At 43.7% G+C, this 27,206-nt stretch overlaps 3 protein-coding genes across 4 annotated transcripts in view; 2 read left to right on the forward strand and 1 right to left on the reverse strand.

Annotated features, from left to right (window-relative positions):
- Nucleotides 1-818, forward strand: part of LOC128143477 (aldo-keto reductase family 1 member B1-like) — a 90,685-nt gene extending 89,867 nt beyond the window's left edge. The window contains exon 11 of the transcript XR_008235763.1: nucleotides 799-818. The gene's annotated coding sequence lies outside the window, so the exon portion shown is untranslated. The remainder of the gene's footprint in view (nucleotides 1-798) is intronic.
- Nucleotides 733-7,111, reverse strand: PEX26 (peroxisomal biogenesis factor 26). Its single transcript, XM_052790742.1, has 5 exons — nucleotides 6,870-7,111; nucleotides 5,999-6,139; nucleotides 5,311-5,624; nucleotides 4,435-4,581; nucleotides 733-3,663 (listed from the first exon to the last, which is right to left on the reverse strand). Exons 1-5 carry the CDS (start codon nucleotides 7,022-7,024, stop codon nucleotides 3,560-3,562), a joined length of 861 nt encoding a protein of 286 aa, XP_052646702.1. The 5' UTR covers nucleotides 7,025-7,111; the 3' UTR covers nucleotides 733-3,559.
- Nucleotides 7,112-7,780: 669 nt separating this feature from the next.
- MICAL3 (microtubule associated monooxygenase, calponin and LIM domain containing 3) overlaps nucleotides 7,781-27,206 on the forward strand; it is a 188,131-nt gene continuing 168,705 nt past the window's right edge. The window contains exon 1 of one of the 2 annotated variants that reach the window (XM_052790710.1): nucleotides 7,781-8,713. The gene's annotated coding sequence lies outside the window, so the exon portion shown is untranslated. Of the gene's footprint in view, nucleotides 8,714-23,124; nucleotides 23,367-27,206 lie in introns of those variants that run through there. The other variant, XM_052790708.1, reaches the window with a different exon arrangement.

Raw genomic sequence — 27,206 nt, forward strand, 5'->3', positions numbered from 1 at the left:
TTCCCAGTTAATTCACCAAGCTGAACCTTGGGTTTGTTTGTTTTTTTAAAAAAAAAAAAAATTACAACTGGTATTAGTAACCAGAATTTTAACACATATGGAGCACCTTCACAAATAACTGGTTTCCTTCCTTAAAACTCTAACAACTGGTTAATATGCTACTGATAACTCATTTAAAAGATTATTAACCATTTCAGAATTTCTTCATTTACACTTTCAAAAGGTGGCATTATTTTTAAATGATGTCTTTCTGACAAAGGCAACTGTAGATGAGTGGTGGACATGGAGCTAACTTGCCTAAGTTCCACTGATTGAAATGAGTTGGGGAACAGGTTGAACTGCAAGGAATTCCACTTGACCAAGTATTTGATCATCTATGGACAAGGTACATAGGATTATCACCTTGTCTCCTGGTGCTAAGGCACCAAACCTCATCTTTCTGCCAGCCATTCCTTAACTTTGTGACCTCTGTTCATCTGATTATAGACAACTTTTCTTCAGCCTTTCAGCTGCCTACAATATGGGCCAATACAAGTTTTTTGATTCTAGCAGAAAGATGTCAAAACAACAGAGCAGAATTATAATTTGCTTTTATACCTGGACTTACTAGCAGAAAGTTCGCATACGCATGGTACACGCACACATTCTCTCTGACAAGGCTTAAACAGTAGGATGCCCAAGGATATGTCTTTTCCCTCCACGATACAATGACAGTGCAGAGAGAAACACAGCTAAAGATAAATACCAGGTAGTTTATTCTTGGTAGTGCTGGTCTTGGCCATCCCAAGGTACACAGAGACATAGATTAAAAAAAAAAATATGATGGATCTTTCACAGAAAGTAATTACCACTCTCTGAAGTCCTATGAAAACGCAGACTTACACTCTACCAATATCATCAGTTGATTAGATCTCATCAGATTCATACTGAACAAGTCCTCTACTTAATTCAAATATGCCTGTACAATGAGGACATGTAGTGAAACATTTCCAGAAATTAATTGACAACTGTTGACTATCAATACATTAAACACAGAAGTTTTCATATACTTAAATCACAGCACAAATAAGCAACTCTACAAAGAGGTAAATTAGTAGTCACTTTATTGTAAAAATTACATACTGCAGTTTTAGTATTAATTGCAAAAAAACCCCTGACAGCTTGTTTCTGCCTTCTTGCCCTCTCATGATGAATTAAATACAATAAAAACACTAAATCAGTAGTACTGAAAAAAAAAATGAAGGTTACCAACCTACACTTAAAATCAAGTTGAATGTTAAAGTCCTGGTAAATGAGTGGTTATAACATTTAACAGCATTCTAAACATAATGTATGGCCTGCTCAGACCACTGGTCCCAACCTCCAAAGTTGCATCCCTGCCATCTAACTAAAAATGTTAATAGAAAACTAGAGTGAAAAATGGTTGTTACCTAAACAGTCAGTTTGGTGAGAATTTGGCCTGACTTCAGAGTGAAGTTTGCTACTTCATTAACTGGCTTACAAAGGACTTAATAGTGAGCCCTTGCAAAGTAGGGGCCAGTAGATACAACCTAGTCATGTCTTGAAAGAGCTCAACTCAAGACAGAGCTTCTGTGTTTTATTCTACCTGGTTTCCCATTGACTCTTGGTTGCAGAGTTGTAACTACACTTACAGTTGTATTACAAGAACATTTAGCAATATCAAGGGCAGCTCTTCCCTATGTGCACAGAGTATGCAAGAAGTAACATTTTAACATGGTGAAGCATTATGTGCTACGTACCCTGGTATAAAGTCCTAGCAGGGACAAAAACTTTGGGGAGGGATATGGGATTGTTTTGGTTTTTACTCTTGCGACAACCAGGCAAGGTCATCGCTGCATTCATGAATGACCTACCCGTTTATCTGACACTAATATTGCAGTATTTCTCTATTGGGATAATCCAAGAAGAAATAGAGACAGAACTATTTTTAGCAGTGAAGATACAGACTGTTTTCAAAGTGTCCCGGTAGATAGAAAAGCAACAGATTGCACACAGTCTGAAGGCACCAACAGCCCACTATCCATGTGAAGAAAACAGAAATAGCCACCACCTCAGTGTGTGGCTACTGCTGGAGACAAAGGAACAACCTGAAGGGGACTACTGTTGTAAGACAAAGTGGGACCTATATTGGCTATTTTTCATAGGTTTGGTGTGTTGGATAGAATTTGCCTACCAAAAAGGCTGCTTTGTTCAGCATTTTGTAGTTTGGGCTGACATCAGTCAGCTTGAATCCCTTTGGCACAGATGCTGGGATGGCTGGCTACTTGTTTGCCACGAAGGCTCCTTGCCTTTAACTTGTCCTCTCCAGAGTTTGCTCCCGTGAAAGCAATATTTAAGTCAGTACTCTCTCCTTTGCAATTTACCCTTTGTCAGTTATGACAGGTGGATGGATGGATGGAGAAGAAATTAACATTTGACTCCAAACCTCCACTTTGTGCCCCAAGTGGTCAGAAATGGGGTCGGTCTGGTGACAGATCCTCTGCAAAGACAGCAAGTTTCTCACCACGGATCTGGGGAAGGTTTTGGGATGTCAGGGAAGTATCTCTTTCTACCTACTAATGAACTTTTGTTCTGAATGATAGAGCATTGCTAAATGGCTCCCATGTAACCCAGGACTTTAGATATTCAGGACGGGAGGCAATTTTAGACATACGGAGACTTTTTGATAGCTACATAAACAAAGCAAGAGGTAGGGAAAGAGTAAAACAATGCAACAACTTCAGTTGTTCAACTAAACAATAATATAGAATATAGTTTAAAAAAATAAATCTATTCCCTTATGACCACCATGTGCTCCTAAGAATTACTATGCATCAGGCAAGCACAAAGTGCTGTAATTTGCATTTAAGAAGAGTAGGTGCAGCACAATAGTCTTTGTGGCCCACCACCTTAGCTTTCCGGGTTAAATATGACTAAAATCAAGAGTGCCTGTATAAGGAGGCATCAGTCACAAGAGAAACCATGGCCTTCAAAATGCAATAGGCTTCACTTTCTCCAGTGTTTTTCTTCCACATGCTTGTCCTAAATCCCATGCTGCAGGAACTGGGCTTTTCAGACATCTTCAGGCAAAACAGAATATTCCCCTAATTATTGGTACTCTGTTGCCTTTTACAGTCATGCCTCCAGGAACGCTATTTCAGAACACTTGTTCAGAGAACTGCCCAGCGTTTGCAAGGATGGAGCCTTCTTCCATAGTTCATAACTGGCTACACAATGCTCACTCAAGAGCTACATCTGAAGTAAAGTGTTTGAAAAGGAGGATTCTTACTCAGTTATAGATTACACAAGGAGTGGCTTTACCCTGGCGTTCGACAGAACAGTGCTGTAGAGCCAAGCAAAACATCAGGAATACTTGGTGTGGTTTCAAAATTCACACACCACCATTCCCCATCTGAAAAATGAAGGCATCACCACACAGGAGTTCACAGGTGGTCATCTCAATTAGTACACTGATTTCAACAGTCCTTGAAAAGCCTGAGAACATCCTCAAGACAAGCTGACAGCAGCAGAGAAAAATGCGTTCTGTAACGGAAGACACTTAGTCTTGAATTGGAGGCCTATGGATTGGAGAAAATACAGCTGCCCAAGCCTGTCGGAAGAGCTGGACCAGTTTGTAAATGAACGGCAGTGATGTGGGAGAAGCTGCAGAACAAAACAAAAAGGAAAAGAGCCTTTATTATAAAAGGTAAAAACTAAAATACACTAAACATATTAAGAAAGAACTAATCCGAACTAGAGTTAATCGAAACCTAGTTGTCTTACGTCCTTCTGTTTGGTTCAGTACTTGGGCCTTCGCTCAGGGCACTGCTCACATCCCTAGCAAGTCTTCTTCAGTATTTTCCAATGGACTACTTGCAGAACAGCTATGGAGCACATGCCACCCAGCAGAAGGGGAAACACTCATCCCCTCCGTGCCCCAGCTGCCACCTCTATGTCATGGGACCAGCCCATTCTTCAGTGACAGCAGCAGCCATCAGTAGCAAGACTCCAGCATAAACAAATCAAATGCATGACTAGGTTGCTGCCCTGGGCAACTCTCCGCTTTCCTGACAGGACAGCCCTAAAAGGCAATCACTCTTCCAAAAGATATTCACCTTGTAGTGCCTCAAGATGACTGAGGCAGAGGCTGAGTCTAGGATAGCTCAGCCTGCCTCTCACAACCTGTACTTTGTTGGAAAGAGCCGAGGATGGAATAACTGTTTACAGAAAACCATCTTTTGTAGAGCTACATCTTTCTACATGGATTGCAACTGGAAACACTAAAAACAAGCCCAAATAATAGGTTCCTAGCCACCCAGTTTTGGTGTCTCCCAAATATGAAACATTTACACAGACCAAATCTATTAAAAGCAACTATTTTCTTCTCTGTAACCATAAGGGGATTAAAACAAAATTTAAATCTTAATGCTGTACCTGGGTCTAATCTCACCACCACCAGGTAGAGCAGAAAAGTAGCCAAGAGCATCTTTTTGTAAGGAAGTAAACAGAAGTGGCTAGACATGGACCTCAGTGCTCTACGTAGCAACGTCAACATGGTCAAGAGCTTTTGGGACAGAGCACCTAGAATACAAGAACAGAAAGGCTGTTAGGGCAAAGTAAAGTAAAAAAAGTAATCACATAGATACAGGTAATAAGAAACTAAGATACTAAAGTAAGACTGTTCTTAGTTTGATTCCCTGAGAGTTTGGTTGGGGCTTTTTTTGTAATAGGGAACAGAGAAACAGTACAAATTTATAATACAATTCATTATACCTTTTTTTTAGGCATCTACTTTAGTATAATATGATCTTATACCACAGTAGTTCCAGCTTCTCTCCTGGGAGATAACGACAAGTGATTTACAGTTCTGGAGGAGAAGCAGTACTTCAAAAGCCAGACATGCATTGTTCTGCATGGGCTCAACTATAAATGGAGATGAAGCAGAAAGTACACAGAGCCAACAAAATGTGCCCTTAAAGGATTGCTAGTTACTTTTAGTTTCCCTTTTGTACCTTTTTTAAAAAAAAAAAAACCAAACATTTATTCTGAAATGCTTTTTAACCTGGAAAACAATTCTCATCTCTTGACATTGGCAGAGACTAAATATGCTTTGTAACTGTCAGCAAACTGATCGCTAAGTTTTCCATTTCCTTCTGTGAAACCCAACTGGACTTCCTTGTGGCTGGTTTGTCATGACAATATTCTTAATACCTAGTTAATACTTGCTACCCTTTGCTAGTAAGGGACTAACTAACTTGAAATAAAATAATTAAAAAAAAAAAAGGCACAAACAACAGAGGGAAAGCCTACCCAAAACAGTTTCTGTTGCTGTGTCTTGCTGCTCTTCAGCAGCCGAGTGCATCTCTTCTCGTTGAGTCCACTGACACCGGCTTTCACAAATGGTGCCGAGAAATGCTAGCCGCTGCTCGCTGTCAAAAACATCACAGCCACGTACGAGCTCTTCTGCCCCCTCAAACTGACCAAGCGGAAGCAACACATGTAACAGATAGAGCTCCAGCAACGAACCGTACTCGGGGAGGCTCTTATTGGTTTGGTCTCTCAGCCAGCTACTGCCAACCTCCAGCATCACCTGGGGCTCTCTCACTTTGCTGTATAACAGGATACTGAAATACAAGAAAGAAATATTAGAAAACACTAACTATTTGTAAAAGTTGAGATTACTGACAGTTACTACCCACAAGCAGCTATCATGAGGGCATGTATCAGGCCTACACTTGAAGCACAGAGAGATTTCTGAGGCAGACAATAGGTGCAGCCACTGATGTTATTTTCTCAGCACCACCCCTCTTGTTCTGTATCACTGCAAAGCAATCTGCAGGCCTGCACACACAGGCTGAGAACAGGCCTGTCCCAGGTTCCGCTTTCATCCTCACTTAAACCACGCAAAGTGAAAATATCTCACAATATTCAAGTCTGGCCTGCTATTAAACCTAATGCAAGCCTTATGTATATCTGACAGCCACAGACAGAAACTCACCACAGCTCCAGAACTTTTGGAGGCAGATGTTCAGGGACATGGTAATACTGTAGGACCCAAGACAGAACTTCTCTCCACCGGTTCATCTCAGCCAGCGCCTGAATTCCCACAACACAAAGGGAGCATTTCACTTCTGCAGAACTGGTAATGAAGAGACACCCAAATAAGCGCTTCTTACGAGCACGTTTCTTTCCCCTTGCACCCCTCCCAGTGAGCTGCAGCCTAGCCTAGGTACTCTACAGTTCTCGGGCAGCTGCTTCCCCTCCTTTCCTTCTCCTCACCCCCCATAAAAGGGCAAATTCAACCCCCCGAGAAGATGCACTGAGTCTGTATCTCTAGGAGGACGTGGGGAAGGCTCCTAGGCACGCCTTGCTTCCCTCAAACACGCACAGATCCCTTCATATGAAACACAAAACACAGCCAGGCCATTATCAAATAACAACCAAAGCCAAGCCGGGTTTTAAACGGTTACTAACTCGCTTTTTAGCAACAAGCACCACCTTCCATTAATTTAGATAATTAAGAAATAGCTAAGCAAAACCACAGGGAGGACCATCAGTGCTACTGCCATTCATACAGATGGTGTTTATACTCGAACCGACGAAGTTTCTACCCCTCCGCCAAAAAAACCCCAGTTTATTAAACGCCCAAAGCCCTCTATTAAAAAAGCTAAAACCCCAAACAGGGCAGACGCGGCCTGCAGTTCGAAGCCAGCCTGACGCCGATGCGACAGGACATGGTTTAATGGGCATGGATAATGGTTCGACTCGATGATCTTGAAGGTCTTTTCCAACCTAAATGATTCTATGACAGCGAGCCACTTCCCAGCGCCGCCCTCTCCCCGCCTCGCACGCCCGGCGCCCGCTCACACCTCCCGGGGCCGGGACCCAGGCTGTCGCAGCCCGCCTCACACTTCTCCACGGCGGCGGCGAAGTCCCGGTGCAGCACCAGCAGGTCCGCCGCCTCCTCCAGCAGCGAGGCCGCCTGGGCCGAGACCGGGGGCCAGGCCAGAGGCTCGCTCCTCATGGCGGCGGCGGCGGGAGGGCTGCCGGGAGGACTGCCGCCACCGCCCTCCCCGCGCTCCGCCGCCCGCCGCCCCTCCGGCTCCGGCTCCGGCTCCGGCTCCAGCTCCAGCTCCAGCGCCGCCGCCGCGCCCCCCGGGGCCGGGCTCCGCTCGGGCAAGCCGCCGCAGGTGCTGGGCTTACCCGCGGCCCCGGAAGGCCGTGAGGGAAACCCCGCGCCACCGCCTCCCGGCAGCGGAAGGGCCGCCCCGGCGGCCATCTTCTCCCCGCCCCGCGGGGCGGCGGGACATGTAGTCTAGCGGTGGCGTGAGGGAGCGGCGGTCGACGGCCGCCGGGGCGGGGGCAGACCCGACTCTGGTTAAACGCGGGGTCTCCGGGGGCTCTCCGAGAAGCTGCGGCCGCAGGCTGCGGGAGCGCGGCGCTTTCTTAGGTGCCGGTCGCTGCCAAAACGCCCCTTCAGTTCCTCACTCGTGTGGCTGCCGAGGGGAAACGGCCGAGCCACCGCTCCCCGCCCGGCTGCCCTCGTTAGCAGGCGGGGCAGAGCCCCGCAGCGGCCGCTGCCGTTCTCCCCGCGGCCGCCGGGCGTCAGCCCAGCCCAGCCCCGAGCCTGTCCCTGCCGAGCGATGGGCCCCGGAGGAGGCCGCTTCGGAACCGGGCAGCACGGCTGCGGTCCTGCAGCAGTCCTCACCGCGGCCGGGCAAGCAGGAGAAGGGGGTTTGGCGTGGGGAGTAAAGGGAGCGCGCTCCCCCGCTGCTCCAGCAGCGCAGGCTGGCCGGCATGATGGGGGCCCTCCTCTCCTGGCCCCCTCTTTCTCCGGGGCCCTCCCTCGGTCGCCCCGTGTCCACGGTGTTAAGCAGGTGACGCTGTTAAAGCAACTGGAGTTCGGGCATAGTAACAGCGTCTCTATCAGTACCCGGCAGGCAACGATTCACATTCTTCTTCAGCTGTTACTTAAAAACAGCAGGGTGTCTTGGTTACGAGGTTATTATGGCGGTCAGTGCAAACTCTGTTCAAAAATTATTCTCTACAGGAGAGGCACGATTTATTTATTTTGTAATGCTGACCCCCTACTATGATTATTTAATTAAAAAAAAATCAAATAGGCTAATGCAGAACACGTTGAAAAGTAAACCCCATCTTTTAAAGGAGAGTTTCTATGCCATTTCAGTGTTGGAAGCAGGGAAGAAAGTGTGGAGAGTACGATTAAAAACTGGTTCATAACTCTCTTCTCATAAGTAGCTGTTTCCAGGAGGCAGGACCATGCATCTGCCCCTCACGGTACCAGCAGGAGCACTCCGCAGTAGCAGCTTTTGCACAGTGGTGCACCCAAGGGGCTTGCTTGCACACTCTGCCATTAACTGTGGCAGAAGTTCCTGGCGGATTCAGGCTGGTTAAGGTGAAACCACAGCACAGAAACATTGTAAAAGGAAGGACCCAGCAGCTAAGCAAAGGCAGAGGTAAAGGCATTTCAGACTTCTGTTTCTGTAGCTTGGTGCCTGCAAATTGGAAAACAACATTCCTTTTGGGGAACTACAAGTCCCAAAGTGCACTGTGGGAAGAACATGCCTCGTACCAGCTAGCACCCAGCACAAATTCCCAAATATGGATAAGGAATCAATTTTGAAAAAGACTCATACTGGCTGGATACTCCCCACAGAGACTCAGAAAAGGAGCAAGACAGCACGCAAACAAGGTAAGTTTGCAATACACAAAGATACTGTTCAAGAATTTCTTTCATGGGGAGCAGCCAAGAATATTCTGTCCCTTAGAAGGGCAGCACAGCATTGTACTGATGATGTTGGAGTTGGCTGTTGTGGTGATGGAGGTGACTTTTGAAACAAGGCTGTTGTTTCAGGTGGGGAAGTGAGCAGCAGGAGCAGCTGTGGTGCAGAGTGAGTCAGATCCTGTTTCCCTGCAGATGCTCCTTATTAATAAAGACCTATGGAAAGATATGTGAGCTGCAACACTTGTGCAGTTATGTTAGAGGCAGGGAAAGGTCGGGGCGAGGTAGGAGTTGCAGTGTGGTTGTTTAAGGAGCCAAGGTGGAACAAATAGCCTTGTGATAACAATAATTATAGGTAAAATTAATTTCTCTCTAAGGCAGAATGTTTTTGTACTTCACCCCTCTTCCTAGAGGGGACAGTGTGGTGCCTTGAAGGTCAAACCTTTTGCAGCTCTCTGACCTGCAAATAATAGTAACTCAGTAACAGGATTGTTTAACTTCAGGCCAGGAACAATTATGTATTTTACTGGCAATTTGTTAACAAGCAAAACGAAATCATTCTGAAATAGAAGCATCTTAGTGGAGACGAGAGATGCTCTAGCTCCAGACTCGGGCACACATGAAGCCTTGGAGCTTGACCTGGTTGTGGGCAGCATCGGCTTCTGCCTCTGTTTGTCTCCCCGGCAGTCGGGCATATTCCTCGTGCAGCTCAGAAGCAGTGCGTGGACTGTTTTCTGCTGGGTGACGTCAAGCACAGCTGGTCAGCCTGATCCATCATCCCAGCACCCTCCTCCTACTATGTAGGGTCATGGAGCAGCAGTCAAATGTAGGAGGTACAGGCCAGCCCTGGAGAAAAGCCCAAGGCCTTTTGGGCTGGTGAACCAAACTGTCACGTGGATGCTCATCACCAAACAAGAATGATGCTGTTTTTCCATCTTTCCTTAAATGTGAACAGCTTAAACTGTTTTTAAAGCTGAAAGAGTCACTCTCGTACCTGAATTAGGCTACACAGCAGGGCTATACTGCTACATAAATGCTGGAGGAAATCAGCATGTTTCCCTGTGCTCCTGGATAACCATTTCTAGTAACCAGAAAAGTTCAAGTCAAGCAAACTTGCTGCCAGTGACAGGTAGTAAGGGGGAGCATTGCAGTGGATTTTGTGTCCCTGGTAGGATGTTGATGCCCAGCTCCTCCTCGTCTTTTATCTGAAATCAAGGATTTTTTTGCTGCTGTTATCTTGGTTGTTTGTAGGAAAAGTGAGTTTCACAGGGGCCTTGTTTGTGTCTACATCAGCTGTGGATTCACAGGTTCCCCTCTTTCCCTGCCAGGCAGTTCAAGGAGAGTTTAGAGTTACAGGCACCTGTAACAGGGCCTCCTGAGGTAAATCGCCTCAAGTATTAATCCAGATCTGACCAGCATGCGGTCACAGGGCCAGAGAGCTGGCAATCAGTCTTTTCTGTGGTCTCTTCTGTGTCAGTAGGCTGTTAATAGGAGATTAGCAGCATTAGGGAGACTTTGAGCTAGAAACAGTGAGGCCCTGTGATTTGATTTGAAGAGAAGGAAACCCTCTTATACCCATATAAAAACAAACAGAAGAGCTGGAAATTATATACAAAACTGAAGAAAGGATGGTTTCTAGGAAAGATGTGGACTTTTGTAATACACTGTAGCTTATCAGCAACTCTTTAACAAAGCAACTCTTTAACAAAGCAATGAGGTCCATGCAGACTGCAGGTCCCAGTGTGCAGTGCTCTGTCCTTATCACCACGTGCTTTTGTTTGGGTCTGGTGAGACCATGACATGCCTGATCTGTAATTTGCTTGTAATTTCCATCAGCAGTACATCCCTATTAAATATTAAAATAGCTGGCTGCAGATCCCTTCAATTAGCCCAGATTCAGGGCTCCCCCAGCTCCTGGCAGGCGGTCATCAAAGCCCTCGGCTGGATGAAGGTGAATACTTTCCGGCTGTGCATTGAACAGATGTCTGATTGTGATGCTCCGCTCTCTTATCTTGCGGAGCGTGGTGGCACAGAATCAAACCTATTTTGTTGTTTCAAAAATAGAACTAGTAAGAGGCAACTCACCTGATTTTGAGACCACCTGCTGATGTTCCTAGTTACTGTATTTAAAAGCAGTCACCTCTTATTTTGACCACATGAAAATCCGCATAAACAACAGGCGAGGACGGTAGAAGGCAGAAAAGGCACCTACAGGGGGAGTCACAGCCACAGTCCAACTGTGGGGTATCACATAACATAAGAGTATGAGCAAATCCCTGTTTTAACCTTCATCACAGATGCACAAAACACTGCATAAGGTGTAAACGCTGGAAACACAGAATTGTTTTCACAACTCGTTGAAACTTGAGTTTTACTCACATAATGGCAAAAGCTCTCTGAAACAAAGGGTGATTTAAAGTTGATCAAGCCTCTCTACTCCATATCAAACAAAATACCAGCCTTGGCAAGGCAGCAGTCAAAGTATAACAGCTGTTACTTTTGATTTCATTGTTACTGTTATAATAGCAATAATTAGTGCTGGGTGGGGCATTTCATAGCTTTAAGGTGACCAATTTGGTTAAAGGCCTAAGGCATCTTCTTTTCTGCAACCACTTATTATCTGTGAGAAAATACTAAAGCCTGTCATCACTGTAGGTCAATTAAATCCTGTTTGCCTAGCACAGCATCTCTTTGCTCACTGATTTAGAGTCGCAAGCCCTTCTAATAGTTAATAGCTCTTCTCAGAGCCCCACCTGCTGAAATCAGTTGTCATCCATTAATCTCCACCTTTCCTCTTTTTCAAAAGCAAACCTGGTGCTCTCATGGTTGGGAGAAGTGCTTGACAGTGTGAATCCTGAAAGTATTTGTACCATAAGGTAAGTGAGGCAATTTGAGAAAATATGTTTCTTCTCATTTTTAACCTAGCTTCCTAACTTCTCAGTGCTTCTTCTTTCAGTGTTTGTCAGACATCTGTCCCTCATTTTGAATGCACGTTTATCACAATCTCCTGTTAATTACTGCTACAAACAGGTGATGCGTGTTCTACATCTTGAATTGGAAATCACAGAAAATGTTACAGAAGTTAACAAGCTCTTTTGCATGTCAGGCTGCTGGTCCTGGCCCTTATCTGGCCAGGTCTTGTGGTGCTTACAAAAGTTGTGATGAGAAGTTGTGTTAGGACAGCCAGCAGTGCCGCAGAGTTGCGTGGTAGTGGTGCCTAAGCCTCAGGAGAAGACCAGTTGGCAAGGGGTCGTTTGCTGATGCAACCTTTGTGTCTTATGTTTCATGGTGAGCATACCCCAGTGTGCCCATCTGTCAGGAGCACTGTGGCAGGCAGGGCTCCCCTGCTTGCCGTTTTGCTCGCAAACTTGATACCAGTAATTAAGAAGCTATTGGGTTTTTTATTAATTTGCCTCTGAGCTTCTTTATGTAGTCAAAAGTGCAGCACCTCTCTTTTGGGTAGGATTTCTCCCCTCCTTTTTAAGATCTGTGTGCTATTTTAGGGTCTTACTGGTTTGAGAGGTATGCTTATAGTTTGTGTAAAATTAATGCCTTGAGCAGTGTATTGGCCCCCATTTCTCCGTTGAGCTGATGTTCTCTTTCGCTCTGTTCCTCCCTTACTTGCTGCTCCTTCTGGTCTTTCTCGGCAATACTAGAGGCAGACAAAGGTAAGATTAGGTGTCTAATTAGTTTACGTAGCCTTAGACATACGTGTTTACTTCTTGGCACTGGGGGAAGGGCAGCCCGTGAGGAATCCAACCCGTGTCTCTCAGTGAGGTTTTCAGCTTTGAGAGCAGCCTGAGCCCGGGCAGGCTGAACAGGCAGGCCAAAATTTTCTAGACACGTTTTCGTTCCAGATGCCTGTTCACGGAGGAAGTTGAAAACCCAGTCTGTATTACCAAATCTGAAATAATTTCCCATTTAGGGTTAGATCCAAAATGCTTATTTCCAAAACATGACTCAGTGTAGACAGCCTGAAAGAACTTGCTTGAAACATTACAGAAAAGCTAATAAATTGTAATTAATATCTTTTGGAACTCTACCATAGATCAGGCAATTTGTATTTTAAATATTTTTAGTTTATCAGAGTGAACTTCAAGCTGTAACTTTCCCATCTCCCACTGTAGTCATCCTTCAGCAGATGTTACCAGGGGAATTCAGCATGGCATTCCCACAGTAACTTACTCTCAGCCCGGATCAACACTGGCTCGTCTGGAAAGCGATGACACAACGGCTGGTGTTAGTGCTTGGCAGCCACTTCGCTGCGAAGTCAGTGGCTGCTTTTAAACCACCACGGAGAAGGGTTTGGATCAAGGTGCCTTGCTGGGTTTGCACTGAAGCTCTCATGAGATCTTTTCCAGCATTTCCAGTCTGAGAATGACCTGGCAGTGGTGATGAGGGTGTTGGGAGCAGAGAGAGCAGGGGACAAGTCGTAGGGCAGGCAGGGCAGTGCCCTTCCCCACCAGGGCACAGTCACACCCAGAGGACCTGAGCAGGGTGGGCAGTGCCGGGCATTGCTGACAGGTTTCATCAACCATGACAGACAAGGCAAGGTGAAGAATTAGGTTCAGGGTCCCTCCCAGGAATCCAGTCAGGAGCAGCAGGAGGCAGGACTATGACACAGGTCCAACATCCACCCAGGAGATAGAGACAGGGATGCAGACTTGCGCAGCTATAGTGTAGCTCAGGGCAGGCCTGGGTGCCCAGGATGGGGCTTACATGGAGCCTTCCTCCTCAGGACCACTGGGCAGGAGGTATAGGATGAGAGTCCCCGGTGAGGCTGGTCAGGACATTTAAGTCTATTAGTGCCATTGTGGCAGGGGCGAGGGGGGAAGCCTGGCAATGACTTCTTAGGCTGCTCCAGGTGTTTCTAAGATGATTAAAGAACTATATAATGTAGTCATTTTTTTAAGCAATTCTGCAAATTAATAGACTTGCACAAGTGTCTTGATTTAGCTAAAAATTAAGTTTCCTGGATAGGTACATTTCAAGCATTAAAATTATCCTAAGTATCTTGGATGTAGAGTTTATTGACTAGAGATTTCTTCCTATAAAATTTTTCTCTCGCTGAACATCAGCTTCTCTTTTCATAAAACAGAGATGATAACATCATTGTCTTTCCTACCTGACAGAGGGCTTATTAGGTTTGTAATTTAAGATGCATTTATGGACTGTTCTGAGATATCTGGATGAAAAGAAATGGACTAGTGTAAAGCAAAGGAGCAAGAGTACACTGCAACTGTATACACTAGCAAAATAAAATTACTCAAGAGCAAAATAATAGGAGGGAGATTCGTGTATGGACTTTAACCAGACCTTCAAGGATGGAAGATGGGGTGGGTTCTGCCAGAGATTGGGAACTTAATTTTTGCACTCTGGGATAGATAGCATCTGCCCTCATTAAGTATATTTATGAGGAAGCACTGGAAGGGTAGTAGAGAGAGGATGATGAGACATGCATGCCTGTGTGACAGGCTGGCACTAGGAATACAACCAAGTCATGAGGGTGGAGGTCACTGCAAACGTGAGGGAAGGTTAAGAGAAATAAGGGGATGAGGTTATCATGGTAAGTTTGAAAGGGAGAGTGGATGGACAGACATGACTGATGATAGCTCTGGCGATTGGAAACAAAACCTTAAATAGCTCAAATTTGTTATTTGTATTCAAGAACACTTGTCCATGCCAGGACTCGGCATCCCTCTTTCTGTGTCAAATTAAACAGCAGTTAACATTCCCTATGCACTGAGTTGCCGGAACAATAGGTCTATTCTGAGCTCCCCTTGCAAGACTGTCTCATGCCAAAAGGTGTGTTCACCAGAAGAAATTCAATACTAGAATGATACTCGGATAATTTTAGGAGATAGAATCAGTGCATGCTGAATCCTCAAAGGAGCTGACTCTCAAAATAGTCTTAGCAGGGAAGCATGCTCTGTAAATCATTACAAAAATTTAGGCTGAAAGCGTTAAAACAGTTTGCATAATACGCACATAGTTTCTGCCTTGATCTTCCAAGCCACTGTTGTTTATTTTCCTAACCTTGCTGTGATCAAAGCTGGTTCTCTGGTCTTGCTATTCATGTGACAGTTGAAGATTGCTACTGGTCAGAAATAGGACAATCACGGGACTAAATCTCTAGAGCTGCCTGAATCATAGGGTTAAAAGAGGACTGAGAAGTACTTAATTGTCTGCCTACACATTGCTCAGCAAGTCAGAGGTTAACAAAGGACCTTATTCTTTGAAAAGATATTTGAGGCTGAAAACAAGTCAACCATCCCACAACTAAGCCGTGGAGATCATCAGTTCTTGTGAACAATAGCTGATGATGTTTGGGATTCAGTGAGTTAAGTGGTTAATCCTATACGGAAAGCTACATCCATAATGGAGTTTAAATGGGGGGAATCCACCCAATCCCACCCCTGGAGAATTGCTTCTTGCTGTTACGCTGATGGATATGTCTATAAATATCATGGTAGCCATCAGCAGATAAAATCTCTCAGAGCTGAAAAGCCTCTCCCTATTAAATGATCCATTGATCTCCATGAAACAGCAGTAGCCTGGGTTAATGAGCCAGGGAAAATAATCCCCCTGCTCTCGCAGAGTGATTGTAGCCAGAGAGAAGAAAGAAGGAAGACCCGTATATTGTTTCCTTCTTGATTCGGTGGAAAAAAGTCAAAACCCTTATATACTCTTTCTTCCTTCTGCCCAGTGTTCTCCATAAGGCTGTTCCTTACATTCTGTATTGGGCACTCAGGCAGCATCTCATCAGCCTTTTGCTGCAATTTGTTCCAAATTTATCATTTGCTAATGATATCATATCTGAAGCGAAAGCCATCAGTCAGGACAGTTAGGGCAAATCTGCCATTGCAGTTTTCTTCAGATAAAGCAGTACCTTCTGCAGTGGCAGAGAATGCACCGGCAGGTTTGTGTACCTTCTCCAGCACAGGTACTAATGGGTGGCAGGCAAACTTCAGCAACCACTTCTGTTCATCCTCACCTTTTTCTGTCACTTCTGCAATTTTAGCAAAAAAGTGCTCACAGTCCTGTTTTTTTTTCTTTTTTTCTTTAAAGCCCAAATTCTTAGGGTTTTTAAGGCTATCATGTTATAATGCAAGGCCTGACTCATGATTTTTCTACTCTCAGAGCTGTTGGTACTGCATACCATGTAACATGCACATACACAGAGTACATAGACATTAACCCCTATATTTGTATACTGTCTCCATGTCTGTATGTGCATACAGGTCTCGGGACAAGTATGTCACCTTTCTGATGCTTTAACTAGTTCTCCTGGTATTTAGAGATGCCAGCCACAAATGAGTTAAACCATATTAATTGGTTCCGATTTCTCTTTTGTTTTCTGTATATTTCTTTTCTGCTCTGTCTGTTTGTTTCCCTTTGCTTTTCCTCCTCCATTTTGTTCCCTGGCTCCTTGCTCCTCAGTTGCTGACTTACTGCAAACCCCATCATTTTGCAGCATTGGGGACTGTGACTGGCAGTTGTGCTGGGCAAACCCCTGGACATCACTGTGGGACTTCCCTGGAGAACTTGCAACAGATGCTTTGTATGGCTGCGCTGGCTGGCAACTGGTGCTGTCAGCAGTCTTCTTCCAGAGTTAATAAGGGCCAAGACGAGAAGGATTAGAAGAAAGCAGGACTTCATAGTGCCCCCCAAACCCGTTCCCATAGCCACTTACAATGCGAGGATACAGAAGGAAAGGGGTTTATGAGGGCAGAATGATTAGGGTGCTTTACTGTTATCTTTCCCTTCTCTGCGTGGATGTTTCTGCTTAGAAAGTCCTATGCTTGTCTAGTAGTGACCTAGGCAAGGAAGAAAGGAACATTACAGGGACTTTATTTCTGGTCTTGTCCTTTGCTGCTTCAGTGTCTTTGAGCATGAGAGAGTCTTTTGCTTTGGAGACCCTAGAAGGAGTTAAAGTAAACTGGAACATGAGAGAAGGATCATGAGATTCACCAGCTCAGCCTGCCCTGTTTGCACTCACAGTTGGGTCTGCTGAGTTCAGTGACTCAAAGAAATGAGCTGTCATTACCTCTGAAGAGCCAATGCGCTAAGAGAAAATTATTCTGCTCTGTTTTCAGCAGTATCAACAGAATTGTTTACCAAGTTCCAAAGAGTTATATTTTTGGCATCCCTGTGGCCTGTTTTGGCCTGTTGAATATTACTTATGAGTAAGAAGGAAAGAACTTGACTTGACTCTCAATTATAAAGCAGAATTTGAATGGCTGACAGTTAAAGAAAAACAAAGCAAACCCACTGTTTTGTGTATTTACCTCACAGGATCTGGAGAGATGATAACTACGGAGCCCACTGATTTCAATTGGAGAGATACGTCCTGGTTTTTAAAGTCATGTCCCTGGTCTCTCAAAACAACTGCAACTTGAGACACCCAAAATCAGCACTTGTACATCTAGTTGTAAATAGCCTGCTCAGAGTCATACAAGACCGTGGAGAAGCTGGGTGGTGGGTGGGATTTCTGTCACAGATAAGCCTCCTCTTTGTCCTCGGAGGTCACATTAACCATGACTCTGCTGTAGTCTGTGCTCAGCCCCTGTGGCATCAAGAAAGCCCTGGTTAGGCTTCCTAAAGGAAGGGCAGAATTGCAGGTATTTCCAGAACTTGGTTGGGAAACCGATCTCCTTTTGGGAGAAGCTGCAACCACCCTTAGTTTCTGCTGTTGTGCTGAGCAAGGGGAGCCTCTGTCCTCACCGCTGTGCAGATGTGGGCAGGGGATAGGTGCAGCAAGGCTGGAGTCTAAGCCTGGTGTCGAGGTTCACTGTGGACTCAGGCTCCGTAAAAGTACATGTGACAATGCCAGAAAAGCTATATATTCTTGAAAAAGCCACAGGAGGATGGTGCTGCTGACTGCATAACTTGGGCTAGAAATAATAGCCGTGGTAGCACTGGCCACTGCCTATGAAAGTGAATATGAAAAGGACTAGGAAGAGCCCAGAGAGCAACAACAGTGAAATTAATAGTAGCCTAATAAACAATTCATGCCAAGGATTTATCCAGTGCTTTACTTATTCAAAGCACTGTGCAAAACATTAGCTTATTAACCTTAATTAATTATTCAGGTAATTAAATGGAAGCGGAATGAAGATGGTTAGAGGAAGTTTGGAGTATGAAGGCTTCCTGAAATCATTAAATGATTTTGCTGTCTTTGATGGAAGGAAGAATTTCTTCCTTTAGGGTTTAAATGTGCTTGCAGTGTGGGTGTTATTGCAGTTTTAATAACTGCCTGCTTAATTCCCTGGGATGAGAGATTACATGCAGCACAGCCAAAGGTTTCTTGTTTGTTTGAGTAACTTCGGCAGTTATATGGGCCTAACAAAAATGAGAAGTATCACCAGCTCTATGTTTCAGGGCACAGAATGATGGCCAGCTTTAGGAAGAAATCTTGTTCCTTTGACTTCTCACGAGCAGGATGGATTGGTGTGCATTCCTTTGCAAAATCTAGCATTTGCCATTGCTGGGAGATAGGGTTTGGTTACAGCATGACCTATTGCTTTAACTTAAGCAGGAGGGAAAGACGAAGCTGTTCTGTCATTTGATGTAGAGGAATCGCTGAATGAGTGTGGCAAAAGACACTGAGAATGCTGCAAGTGAAAGCTAATTTCTTTATGGGTTAATTTGTTCCCCTGCAGTAAGAAGATAGGATTCTTTGGCAGAGAATCAGTGCAACTTGATTCCTGGCTGTGGCATATTTAGGTTTGTGTTATCACCTGCTGCCCACACTTATGTAGCATAAACTCCTTAGAGAACTTCTGAAGAGATGCGTTTTTAGTCAGCTGGCCTGAATGACTGCTTTGCTGATGAACCCCTTAAGCTGCTGGAAGAAGACCTGTTTCATGCCAGGCCAATATAACCACAGACCAAGCACGTAGCTCTGATTTCCTAAATTCAAAGACTGACTTACTGCACTGTGTAAGTCAGGTTTTCAATTTCCCTGCAACCTGAGAACTCAGTATCTTAAGCAGGTACAAAACAAGCAGTTGGTGCTGCAGAGAAAGCCAACAACCTTCAAGAAAGCTGTGATTTAATAGACTGCTAATTGCTGTGATACCTTTGCCACCCTCCTTCAAAAAGACTACAAAAGCCTGTGTTTCCTTCTGACCTGGGATACTGTCACTGTAAGCAATGAAAACTATCAGACTTCTTTTTTCTCTCCCTTTTCCTCTGTCTAGTTCCCCTGGGGACAGGAGATCCTGGCAGCTAGATTTACCCCAGGCTTTTGCCTTTTGTTTTCCTGTACTTTTCTCTTGGCACAATTCAGAAGTTTTCAGTATTGTGCTTCCACAATCACATGCTAAAATATTTGCACAGCTGTCTGATGACAGAAAAGGGGGGAAAGAGAAAATCCGCTCTTCTGTTATTTGAAAAGTTTAAAACAAAACAAAACCCCAACCAGAGTTTAACATGAGTTAATCATATAAAATCTTCATTTTCCTCTGCTCTTGTGTAACAGAATCCTCCTTCACCTTGCCTGGTTTTCCTCATGTCCTTCACCACCACCTTCTCATACATATAACCCTCATACTGTGGGTTAAAACGCCCGTGGGACTCCATTGCCCACCTGTGGGCACTCACTTCAGCCTGTTCCTGGTGTACAGAAATAGGACCAACTCCTACAGGTTATAATCAGGCATTCTTCAGGCAAATCTCTGACTGAATTCAGTGGAAGTTTTGGCAGAAGGACTGCAAAAGTAATTACATTCCTCCCCCAAGTATATATATTGGATGGTGATGAGACATGAGAAAATACTGCCTAGAAAGTAAGTCCATTAATAAATGAGAAGTAGATGTGGGGAAGAACAGTTGATTGATTATTTATAATGCAGTTATAAAATTGCTGAGTTGCTGAGCCTTCCAGAAACCCATCGATAACAGGCATGACCATAGCAGCAGCTAATAGGAGTACAGACAAGCAGGAGCAAAGATCTCCATGAAAATCAGGTGTGGAAATATTGTGCAAAAAACCTAGCACGTCTAAATCATTTAGCACAGAACGTATTTTAGTGTGGTGATAACTTTCTAATAGCCTTGAAAACTCGTTGTGAGTTAATTTTACTGGCAGTGCACCAGAGCATTTCAAGCAAAAACTGAGCAAATGTGGGCCCATCTTTTAAAAATAGAAAAAAGTATAGACACTTCCTAACAAGGCTTACTATAGATCATAGTGAAAAAAATTAAATACATGTTTAGAAAAACCTGGATAGTGATACTAAGAGCAAAAATTAACCTCAGTGTTTGAAAGAACCAATCTTGTCACATATTTTTTTTGTCAGAATTACATAATTAGTGACTGATGATACTAGAGCAGATATACTGCATTAGATCCTTTGGTGCAATGAGTAGAAGATTCAACTTTTCAAGTCATTAGTGGCTAAAAGAAGAAAAAGTGAAAGGGCTAACAAGCTCTTTTTCGGCTTTGACATCTATAATTCACATGCATGGACTGCACTCCCACTACAAACAATCTGCTCCCTTCCTACACGCATAAACATACACTCCCTGCCTTTATCCTGCTCTCGGACCACACACGCATCTCTGTCCACTTTCTGCCCTTTGCATCAGCTGGCCTCCTCCCTTGGACACATGAATGCCTTCTCTGAACTAACTCCTCAATTAAAGGTGTGTTTGCACCATGGTCCACCAAGTTTGGGTTGGTTTTTTTTTAGTGCTTTCTTGCTGTCCTCAATTGTGAGCTCCAGACAAAGCCTTCCTTTCTGTGAGGGAATTTCAGGACCAGGAATGTGGTCTGGACATTTATGGACAAAGGAACATTCATGTTCCCGCTCCTGTTGCCTCTTAATCATTAGGAAGAATGAATGTGCTGTGGCTTTAGACTTCCAGCTCAGTTTATGAAATCCATGTCCTCCTGTGGACATACATTTAGGGTAGCTCTCTTTTGTTTGAGGCTGAGACTGAAGTGTGCAGGCGCAGGGATGTATTCTCTCTGTACTGGCCTGGATCCAGCAGCCAGAATATCATTTCCAGCCCTTTAGCCTCTGCAACCTTCTGTTTGTGAAATTAGCCTGATGAGGCAACTGATGAGAAATTGGTGCTTATTAGCTGCTGTCATTTTTATACCCGCTTCCGTAAATAATGGTACAGCAGCCCTTGTGATCCCATTAAGTAGCTCTAGCTAGTGCTCTGAGGGCAGCAAGATAAAGCTGTGAATGGAAGTCTTCTCGGTGCTGCAGGCCAAGCCCAGCCACCTCCTCTCCCTTACGTTCCTCTGCTGCTTTCGTACCCCCTGCTAGCCCAGGATTATTCCTTCTCAGGATTGTCGTCTTCGGGGGACAGCTGCATTTTGAATGGCTATCACAGCCAGAGGCATCAAGTCTTTTCCACTAAGACAAGCACAAAAATGCCTGAGGAAAACGGGGTGGGGGGCGTGGTATCAGCAGAACAGATATATTTAATTATATGTACCAACCAGCATTTTCGCTATGTAAGATTAAGCTTGTAGTTCAGTTTCTGATCTTACTGCATTCTCATTTGAGATTACTGAAGAAGCAGCCATAAAATGCCCATGATAGCATGAATTTTTATAACATGCCTTCATATGTTTAGTAACCTCCTATCTGTGTGGAACCAGATGCTCACAAGTCCGGATGTACTCATAACTAATTTTGAACAAGCCACTAAGCCACCATGCACGGAGGTGGGGGGGGATGCTGTTAAAGTCCAGCATCTTTAACGTGAAGGCTCCAGACTTCCTGAGTCTGGGCCTAGATGATCTTACCTACTTTGCAGAGATAATTCTGCACTGCCAAGTCTAGCGGCATTGTCACAGCCATCACTGCATTTGATGATATTCTCCAAGTCCCACGTTTCAGAATCACGCAAGCATAGGAGAAATGGAAGATTTTTTCTAAACCAAATTAAACTATAATCCTTGTAGTGTGTTGGAGAAAAGCTGGAAAACTCAGTCTGAAGGCAGAGGCAAAGACGAGTAAAAAGACTTGAATTATTATTGTTTTTAATGTCTGAGATTTTTTTTAGCCCACTCACAGTTTTTTGAATCTGGTTCAAGTCTTTTTAACCCTTCTGGCTGATATTGCTGTTCTGAGCTAGTCCCATATCTGCTGCTTCAGATTATAGTGGGGCAAAAAGGTACTTAACCCCCTGTCATGATGGAATCTTTAATATTTGGATTTTGGCATCTGGAGGCCTGTGCCTACCTAGCAAGTTGTGATGAGCCACTGTCAGAGAAAGCTCAAACAACCTGAGTAAAAAGTGAGGACAGGAAAGTTAGTTAATAAAGCAAATGTGCGGGTTTTACTTCTGTGTGTTTGGTTTTGTCCGTACCACCTATGTGCACACAGAGCTGTATTTGTTACTGGTGTCCTGAGAGAGGAAATCCATTACCTTAAAAGAAGCACTTGGCATTAAGAGAGAATAATAAGGAAAGCAACAAAGAACCGTTAGCAACATTTTATTAAGAAGATGAGATAAATAGTCTGTCTTGTAAACAAGTGGTATTATTTAATTGTCCAAGGATTTGCTTTCCAAAACAAGCCTGAATTGTTCATTGTCCAGCAAAATAACGCCTGCTTCTGCAGTCCTGGCTACTTCCCTAACTACGGCCCAGACTCTGTAGGTCTCAGCTGCTGTAGCCTGTCCTGCCTAACATTACTAATAATATTTATGTCAATATTATAATAAAAATATCTTAAGCAAGTAGAAAACAGCAATATTAAGGCTCAGAAGGTATAATGCCAAGACTTTTCAGTTGAGGGGACAGGAACAAAGGAACTCTGCCTGCCCTGAGTTTCCCCGTAGCTATAATAGGGCCTCACAGACACATTTGCACTTGGTCATGTTGGCAAAGAAACACTTGGCAGAAAAATACCCTATTGCTGTCTCAACTGCTTATTCACCTGCTCAGAGAGAAAAAATTATATTGCTCTGTCTTAGCACTTCTTCAAACACTGGTGAGCATGTGCTGATGTTCAGACGTTTACCAGAACAAGATTTCTTTTTTCCTGTTTTCACATGACATGGTATTTCCCAGAGGAAGCGAGTGGCTCTCTTGGGGTTATGCCAGCTTTCCTATACCATACAAACAAGATTTACAGATGCTGTAGAGCTCTGTGAGTGGAGTAACAAAAGCTGGGGGGGTACCTTCTGTATAAAACAGTCTTTTTTTTTTTTTTTAAGAAATGGGTGGATTACCCAGGTCTGAGGAATCCTGAAAGGAGGAGGCAATACATACATTTGGTGCTCCCATTGCCGATCCCTTACCGAACCACAGGGGACCACTGCTCTGTTACCGTGGCAACAGTGATGAATTGGCAGCCAGACCCATCATCACACAGCCTTCCCAAGACCCTGTGAGATGCTCTGGGAAAGACTTACAGAAGGAGATTTGCATCCGAGATCCCATTTCTTTTTTACTTTGGCTTTACCTTGCGAGCCTAGAGAAAGAGAAAATTGTTTGTGCGAGCTCTCCAAAGAGAAACCTGTGCGGAGGCAGGGCACGATGAGCGGCGAGGGGGCTCTAATTTACATGCTTGCCCTGGCAGAGGCGGACGAACTATGAGCACCTGTCGGGGAGGAGTTCACTTGTGCGAGAAGGTCGCTTATGCAGCCTTGCTCTGTGAGTACTGACCCAGTCGGCCTCTTGTACCTCCTGCTGAAAATGTTATTTATTGTTTGTTATTGACTATAAAATTCTGTTTTTTCTTGTTTCTAAGGGGAGGAATTTTCTTTTGTGCTAGCTCTTCTAAATAGGCTTCATGCAAAATCCATGAATACACCACTACTGGATTTTTTTTTCTAGGCACGAAAAGGAGCTGCAGACTTACCCATTAGCAGCAGGTTTCTCACAACAAGCTCGATGAAATCTGCAGGGCAGTATCTGCGGTTTGCAGTGAGCGCCGCACAATCCATGCCTTAATGCATTGATACTGGGTTTTGTACTCTAGCCAGCTGATAAGGTACTATCCAAAGATCAGCTTTTTCATTTAATTCATGATTCCAGCCTTTGTTATACACACTAACTTACTTGGTTTTGTTGAGATTAAGAATTTAAGCAATAAGTAAAACAAATGCCATTGGAACAGGTGCAGAAAGAGTATTTGCCCTATGTAGGATAGACTTACAGGCAATTTAATTCCAGTGAGCCAAACAGATGCATCAGATAAACTGCTGATAAAAAGAATGATTATATTGGCAAAGATCCACCACACTCCACCGTAGCACATGGATATCATAGTCAAGCATACAGACAGATAGCAGTCAAACATACAAAAGCCATGGGTGAGATCAATCTAGCATGGCGAACAGTAGGCTTCTATAAATGTAATCGTGCTACAGAGCAGTATGATCATCAGTTTTAAATTCTCATCTGAAAAATATTAATTAAATCTAGAGATCCATGAGAAGAATATACTGCTTTGTAAAAAATAATACTGCATTGCAAAAAAACTTATGAGGAAAAAGAAATCAAAGGGATCTTGTACACCATAGATCTGAAATCTTGATCAACCTGCAGCCTGCTTACATGAAAGCCAAGGAGATTTTTTTTTTCTCCAGATGAATTTGGTGCTTGTTCTGTTCCTTGGCCAGACGGCAGCACTGGGGCATCTCTAGTTGTAATCTCATTAAGACTATTAGGCAGTGATTGTGTTTGTGCTCTGTTGCTGGCATGGATTTAGGCAGACAAATAATCCTTAGAGCATAGATGGCTCTCACATTTGAGAGGAGGTGGGCTACGTTCTTTCTCACGACGTTTGAAAATCTTACAGCCTTGACTTTGGAAAGGCACTGTTTGCAAACCAGCCGAAAAGGCAAATAGGGACAGGTCCACTCAGTCCAGGCACACAAGGGCAATTCATGAACATAGCTTCTGTTCATGGTAATAGGAGTCACATGTGTAAGTCCTCTGCACAATAAGGGCAGAATACACTCCCTTCAGTGTGTAAATAGTATAAAGCTGTGCCTGTGTGAGTGTTGGCATGAGAGGCTGGGCTACAACAGAAGAAAAACAGAAATCAGAAATGAATTATCTGTTCATTTTTCCATCCCCAGAACCAGTCCTGTGTTCTGCTTTGTCCAGTCTGTTATAACTAACACAAGCATAGTAGCTTTTGCTTTTTTGGACTGTTTGACCAAACTTGAAAATATTTTGATAATAGAGGATGTTTCTGGAGTCAGATACAACTTCTTTTCATTCAATTTTATCCCATTACTCTTCATTACAATTTCTTAGAACACCGTAAATACCTGTTCTTCCTTTTTTGCATTCCTGCATCACTCAAATATTAGCAGATAGTTCCATTCCTCTGCAGCAGTGGAGTTTAAGTACTTCTGGATATAACTGGATTTCCAGCCCCCTCTGTGACCCCTGCACATGTGGACCTCTTGCACAAAAACCCATACCGGTTTATGTCATTCGCGTATGAGCCTCGGGAAGCAGTCTTTGCTGAATGAATGCCAGTGTACCACACAGTTCATAAATATGTAAAAGTAATGGGCCCTATCCCAACAAGCTTAGATTCAGAAACGTTTAGCAGATGTTCTGGCTGTGGGGGAGGAAAACAGGAGATGAATAAATACAATACTGCAATAACAAATACTTTGTTGATGAAACTGCACATAAATTAGACAAACACACCCTTACCAGGACTTTGACCTATCCATAAAACAACATCAACATGTTTTATTAATAGTAGTTCCACGTTCTCAGGATCAATAAAGTAACTTCATTGATTTACTTTCCTCTTTTTATTAATACTTCTCTAAACAGTGATGAATTTGGATGGAACATAGGTAGAATCTTTTTTATAGCTTGTCAAAGGACAATTCTAATAGTACTAGTAAGGCAGTAAGGTTCTCAACCAGGACCCCAGAGCCTTTTGCTAAAGAGAACCTAACCATGGGTAAGTTAAGAGTTTGAAGAAAACTTCCAGACTTGTTTGAGATTCAGGGCTGTCTTATTTCTAGAAAACACCACAAGCGAGCTGCTCTATATACTTGGTTAAAGGAGTAAAAAGCTGTTGCCTTAAAAACAAGTATACAAAACATAGCTCAGGCTCTCCCCTAATCCAAATAGTAAACATGCCTTGTAGACCTTAATGCATGCTACGTGGAGTAAACCAGTCCCAGGGGCAGTCCCGCTCAAGCAGCTCTTGTGCGGAATTTGTATAGCCCAAATTAGATGAAGAACCAGCAAAGTGTCTCAATGACAACCTCGCAGGACTTTCTTTCTATTACATTGCAGCAAGGTATATTTAAATCCATTCCTTTAGTCCTTCTCAGGGACTAGCTGAGTACAAGGAAATGCTGTACTTCTGATTTTTTGTTTAATAGTATGGCAACAGTCTAGTAGTACTTCATCTGGGTGTGGTCATCTTCTTGCATATGTATGTTTTGCTCATTGAAAAGCACTTGCTTACTGCTTTAGATGGTCTTGCATCTCTTTACGCTCCCAAGCTGCTGTTGTTCTTAAAGGAAGCATGAAGTTAAACTCAGCTGGGGTACTCTTCCTGGACATTAGCATACTGTACAGTTTTGGGAGGGAGTATTCTGCCCTTGTGTAGCCTTTGTTTTGAGTTACCTCTACTTAAAAAATTACAGTATAGTGAAGTGAAAGTTGTGTGTTTCTCATTATCTTCTTGTATGCCCACAGTCCTGAGTCATAGCAGCAAACCCAGCCGCAATTTTATATTTCACTGCTTGGAAAAATCTGTGAGCAGTGAAATTATCTGCAGTGTGTATACACAGACTCAGAGTCTCTCTTATTCCTAAAATGCTCCCAAATGCTTAAATCTACACTGAACACTCAGCAGTTTTGCATGTAGCCCCAGAGAAACTCTCCTTATTAGTTCCTATCTGAAAGCTTACTTTCTTAGCCTGAAGGGTTAGAAACATTTTTCTATATGGTCAAATTTTTCTGGATCTGTTGGGCTGGCTTTTTATTTCCCTGTTGAACTGGGGAAGTTTTTACCTAGTAAAGTTTTTACTTTTTCTTAGTGAGCCAATAGGTAGTTTTTTCAAGTGAATTAGTCTTGTATTTGTTTTCTTGTAATAAAACACCACCAGCAGTTTATTTGGAACTCAGCTCTCACCCCTGCACACAACATCATTCCAGATTAGTGTGTGCATGTGAGTTCAGGGGTTGCGGAAAGGGGTTAAATAGCATCATTTTATAAATATTACAGTTATTCAAATGCTTATGCAGTGAACAACCATTTGCATGAGGAGAATGCCGGGTGGTTGACGACTTCTGCCTTGTATTTCAAACGCAAGTTGAACACCTGTGTTATTGCTTAGGAAGTCAGCTCTATATTTTCTCCAGAATTGGACTACTCTTCCTGCTAACAGTTGCAGCTGATGCAGAAGACAGCAAATTTTAAGACCTCTGTAGACTAGACTTTCTCTGCTGTCCTTCAGTTTCTTCTGGAAGCTTTTCTTCTTTTGGAAGCGTTCGGCTGCT

The sequence above is a fragment of the Harpia harpyja genome, chromosome 6 (assembly GCF_026419915.1).
Source record: "Harpia harpyja isolate bHarHar1 chromosome 6, bHarHar1 primary haplotype, whole genome shotgun sequence".
Lineage (NCBI taxonomy): Eukaryota > Metazoa > Chordata > Aves > Accipitriformes > Accipitridae > Harpia > Harpia harpyja.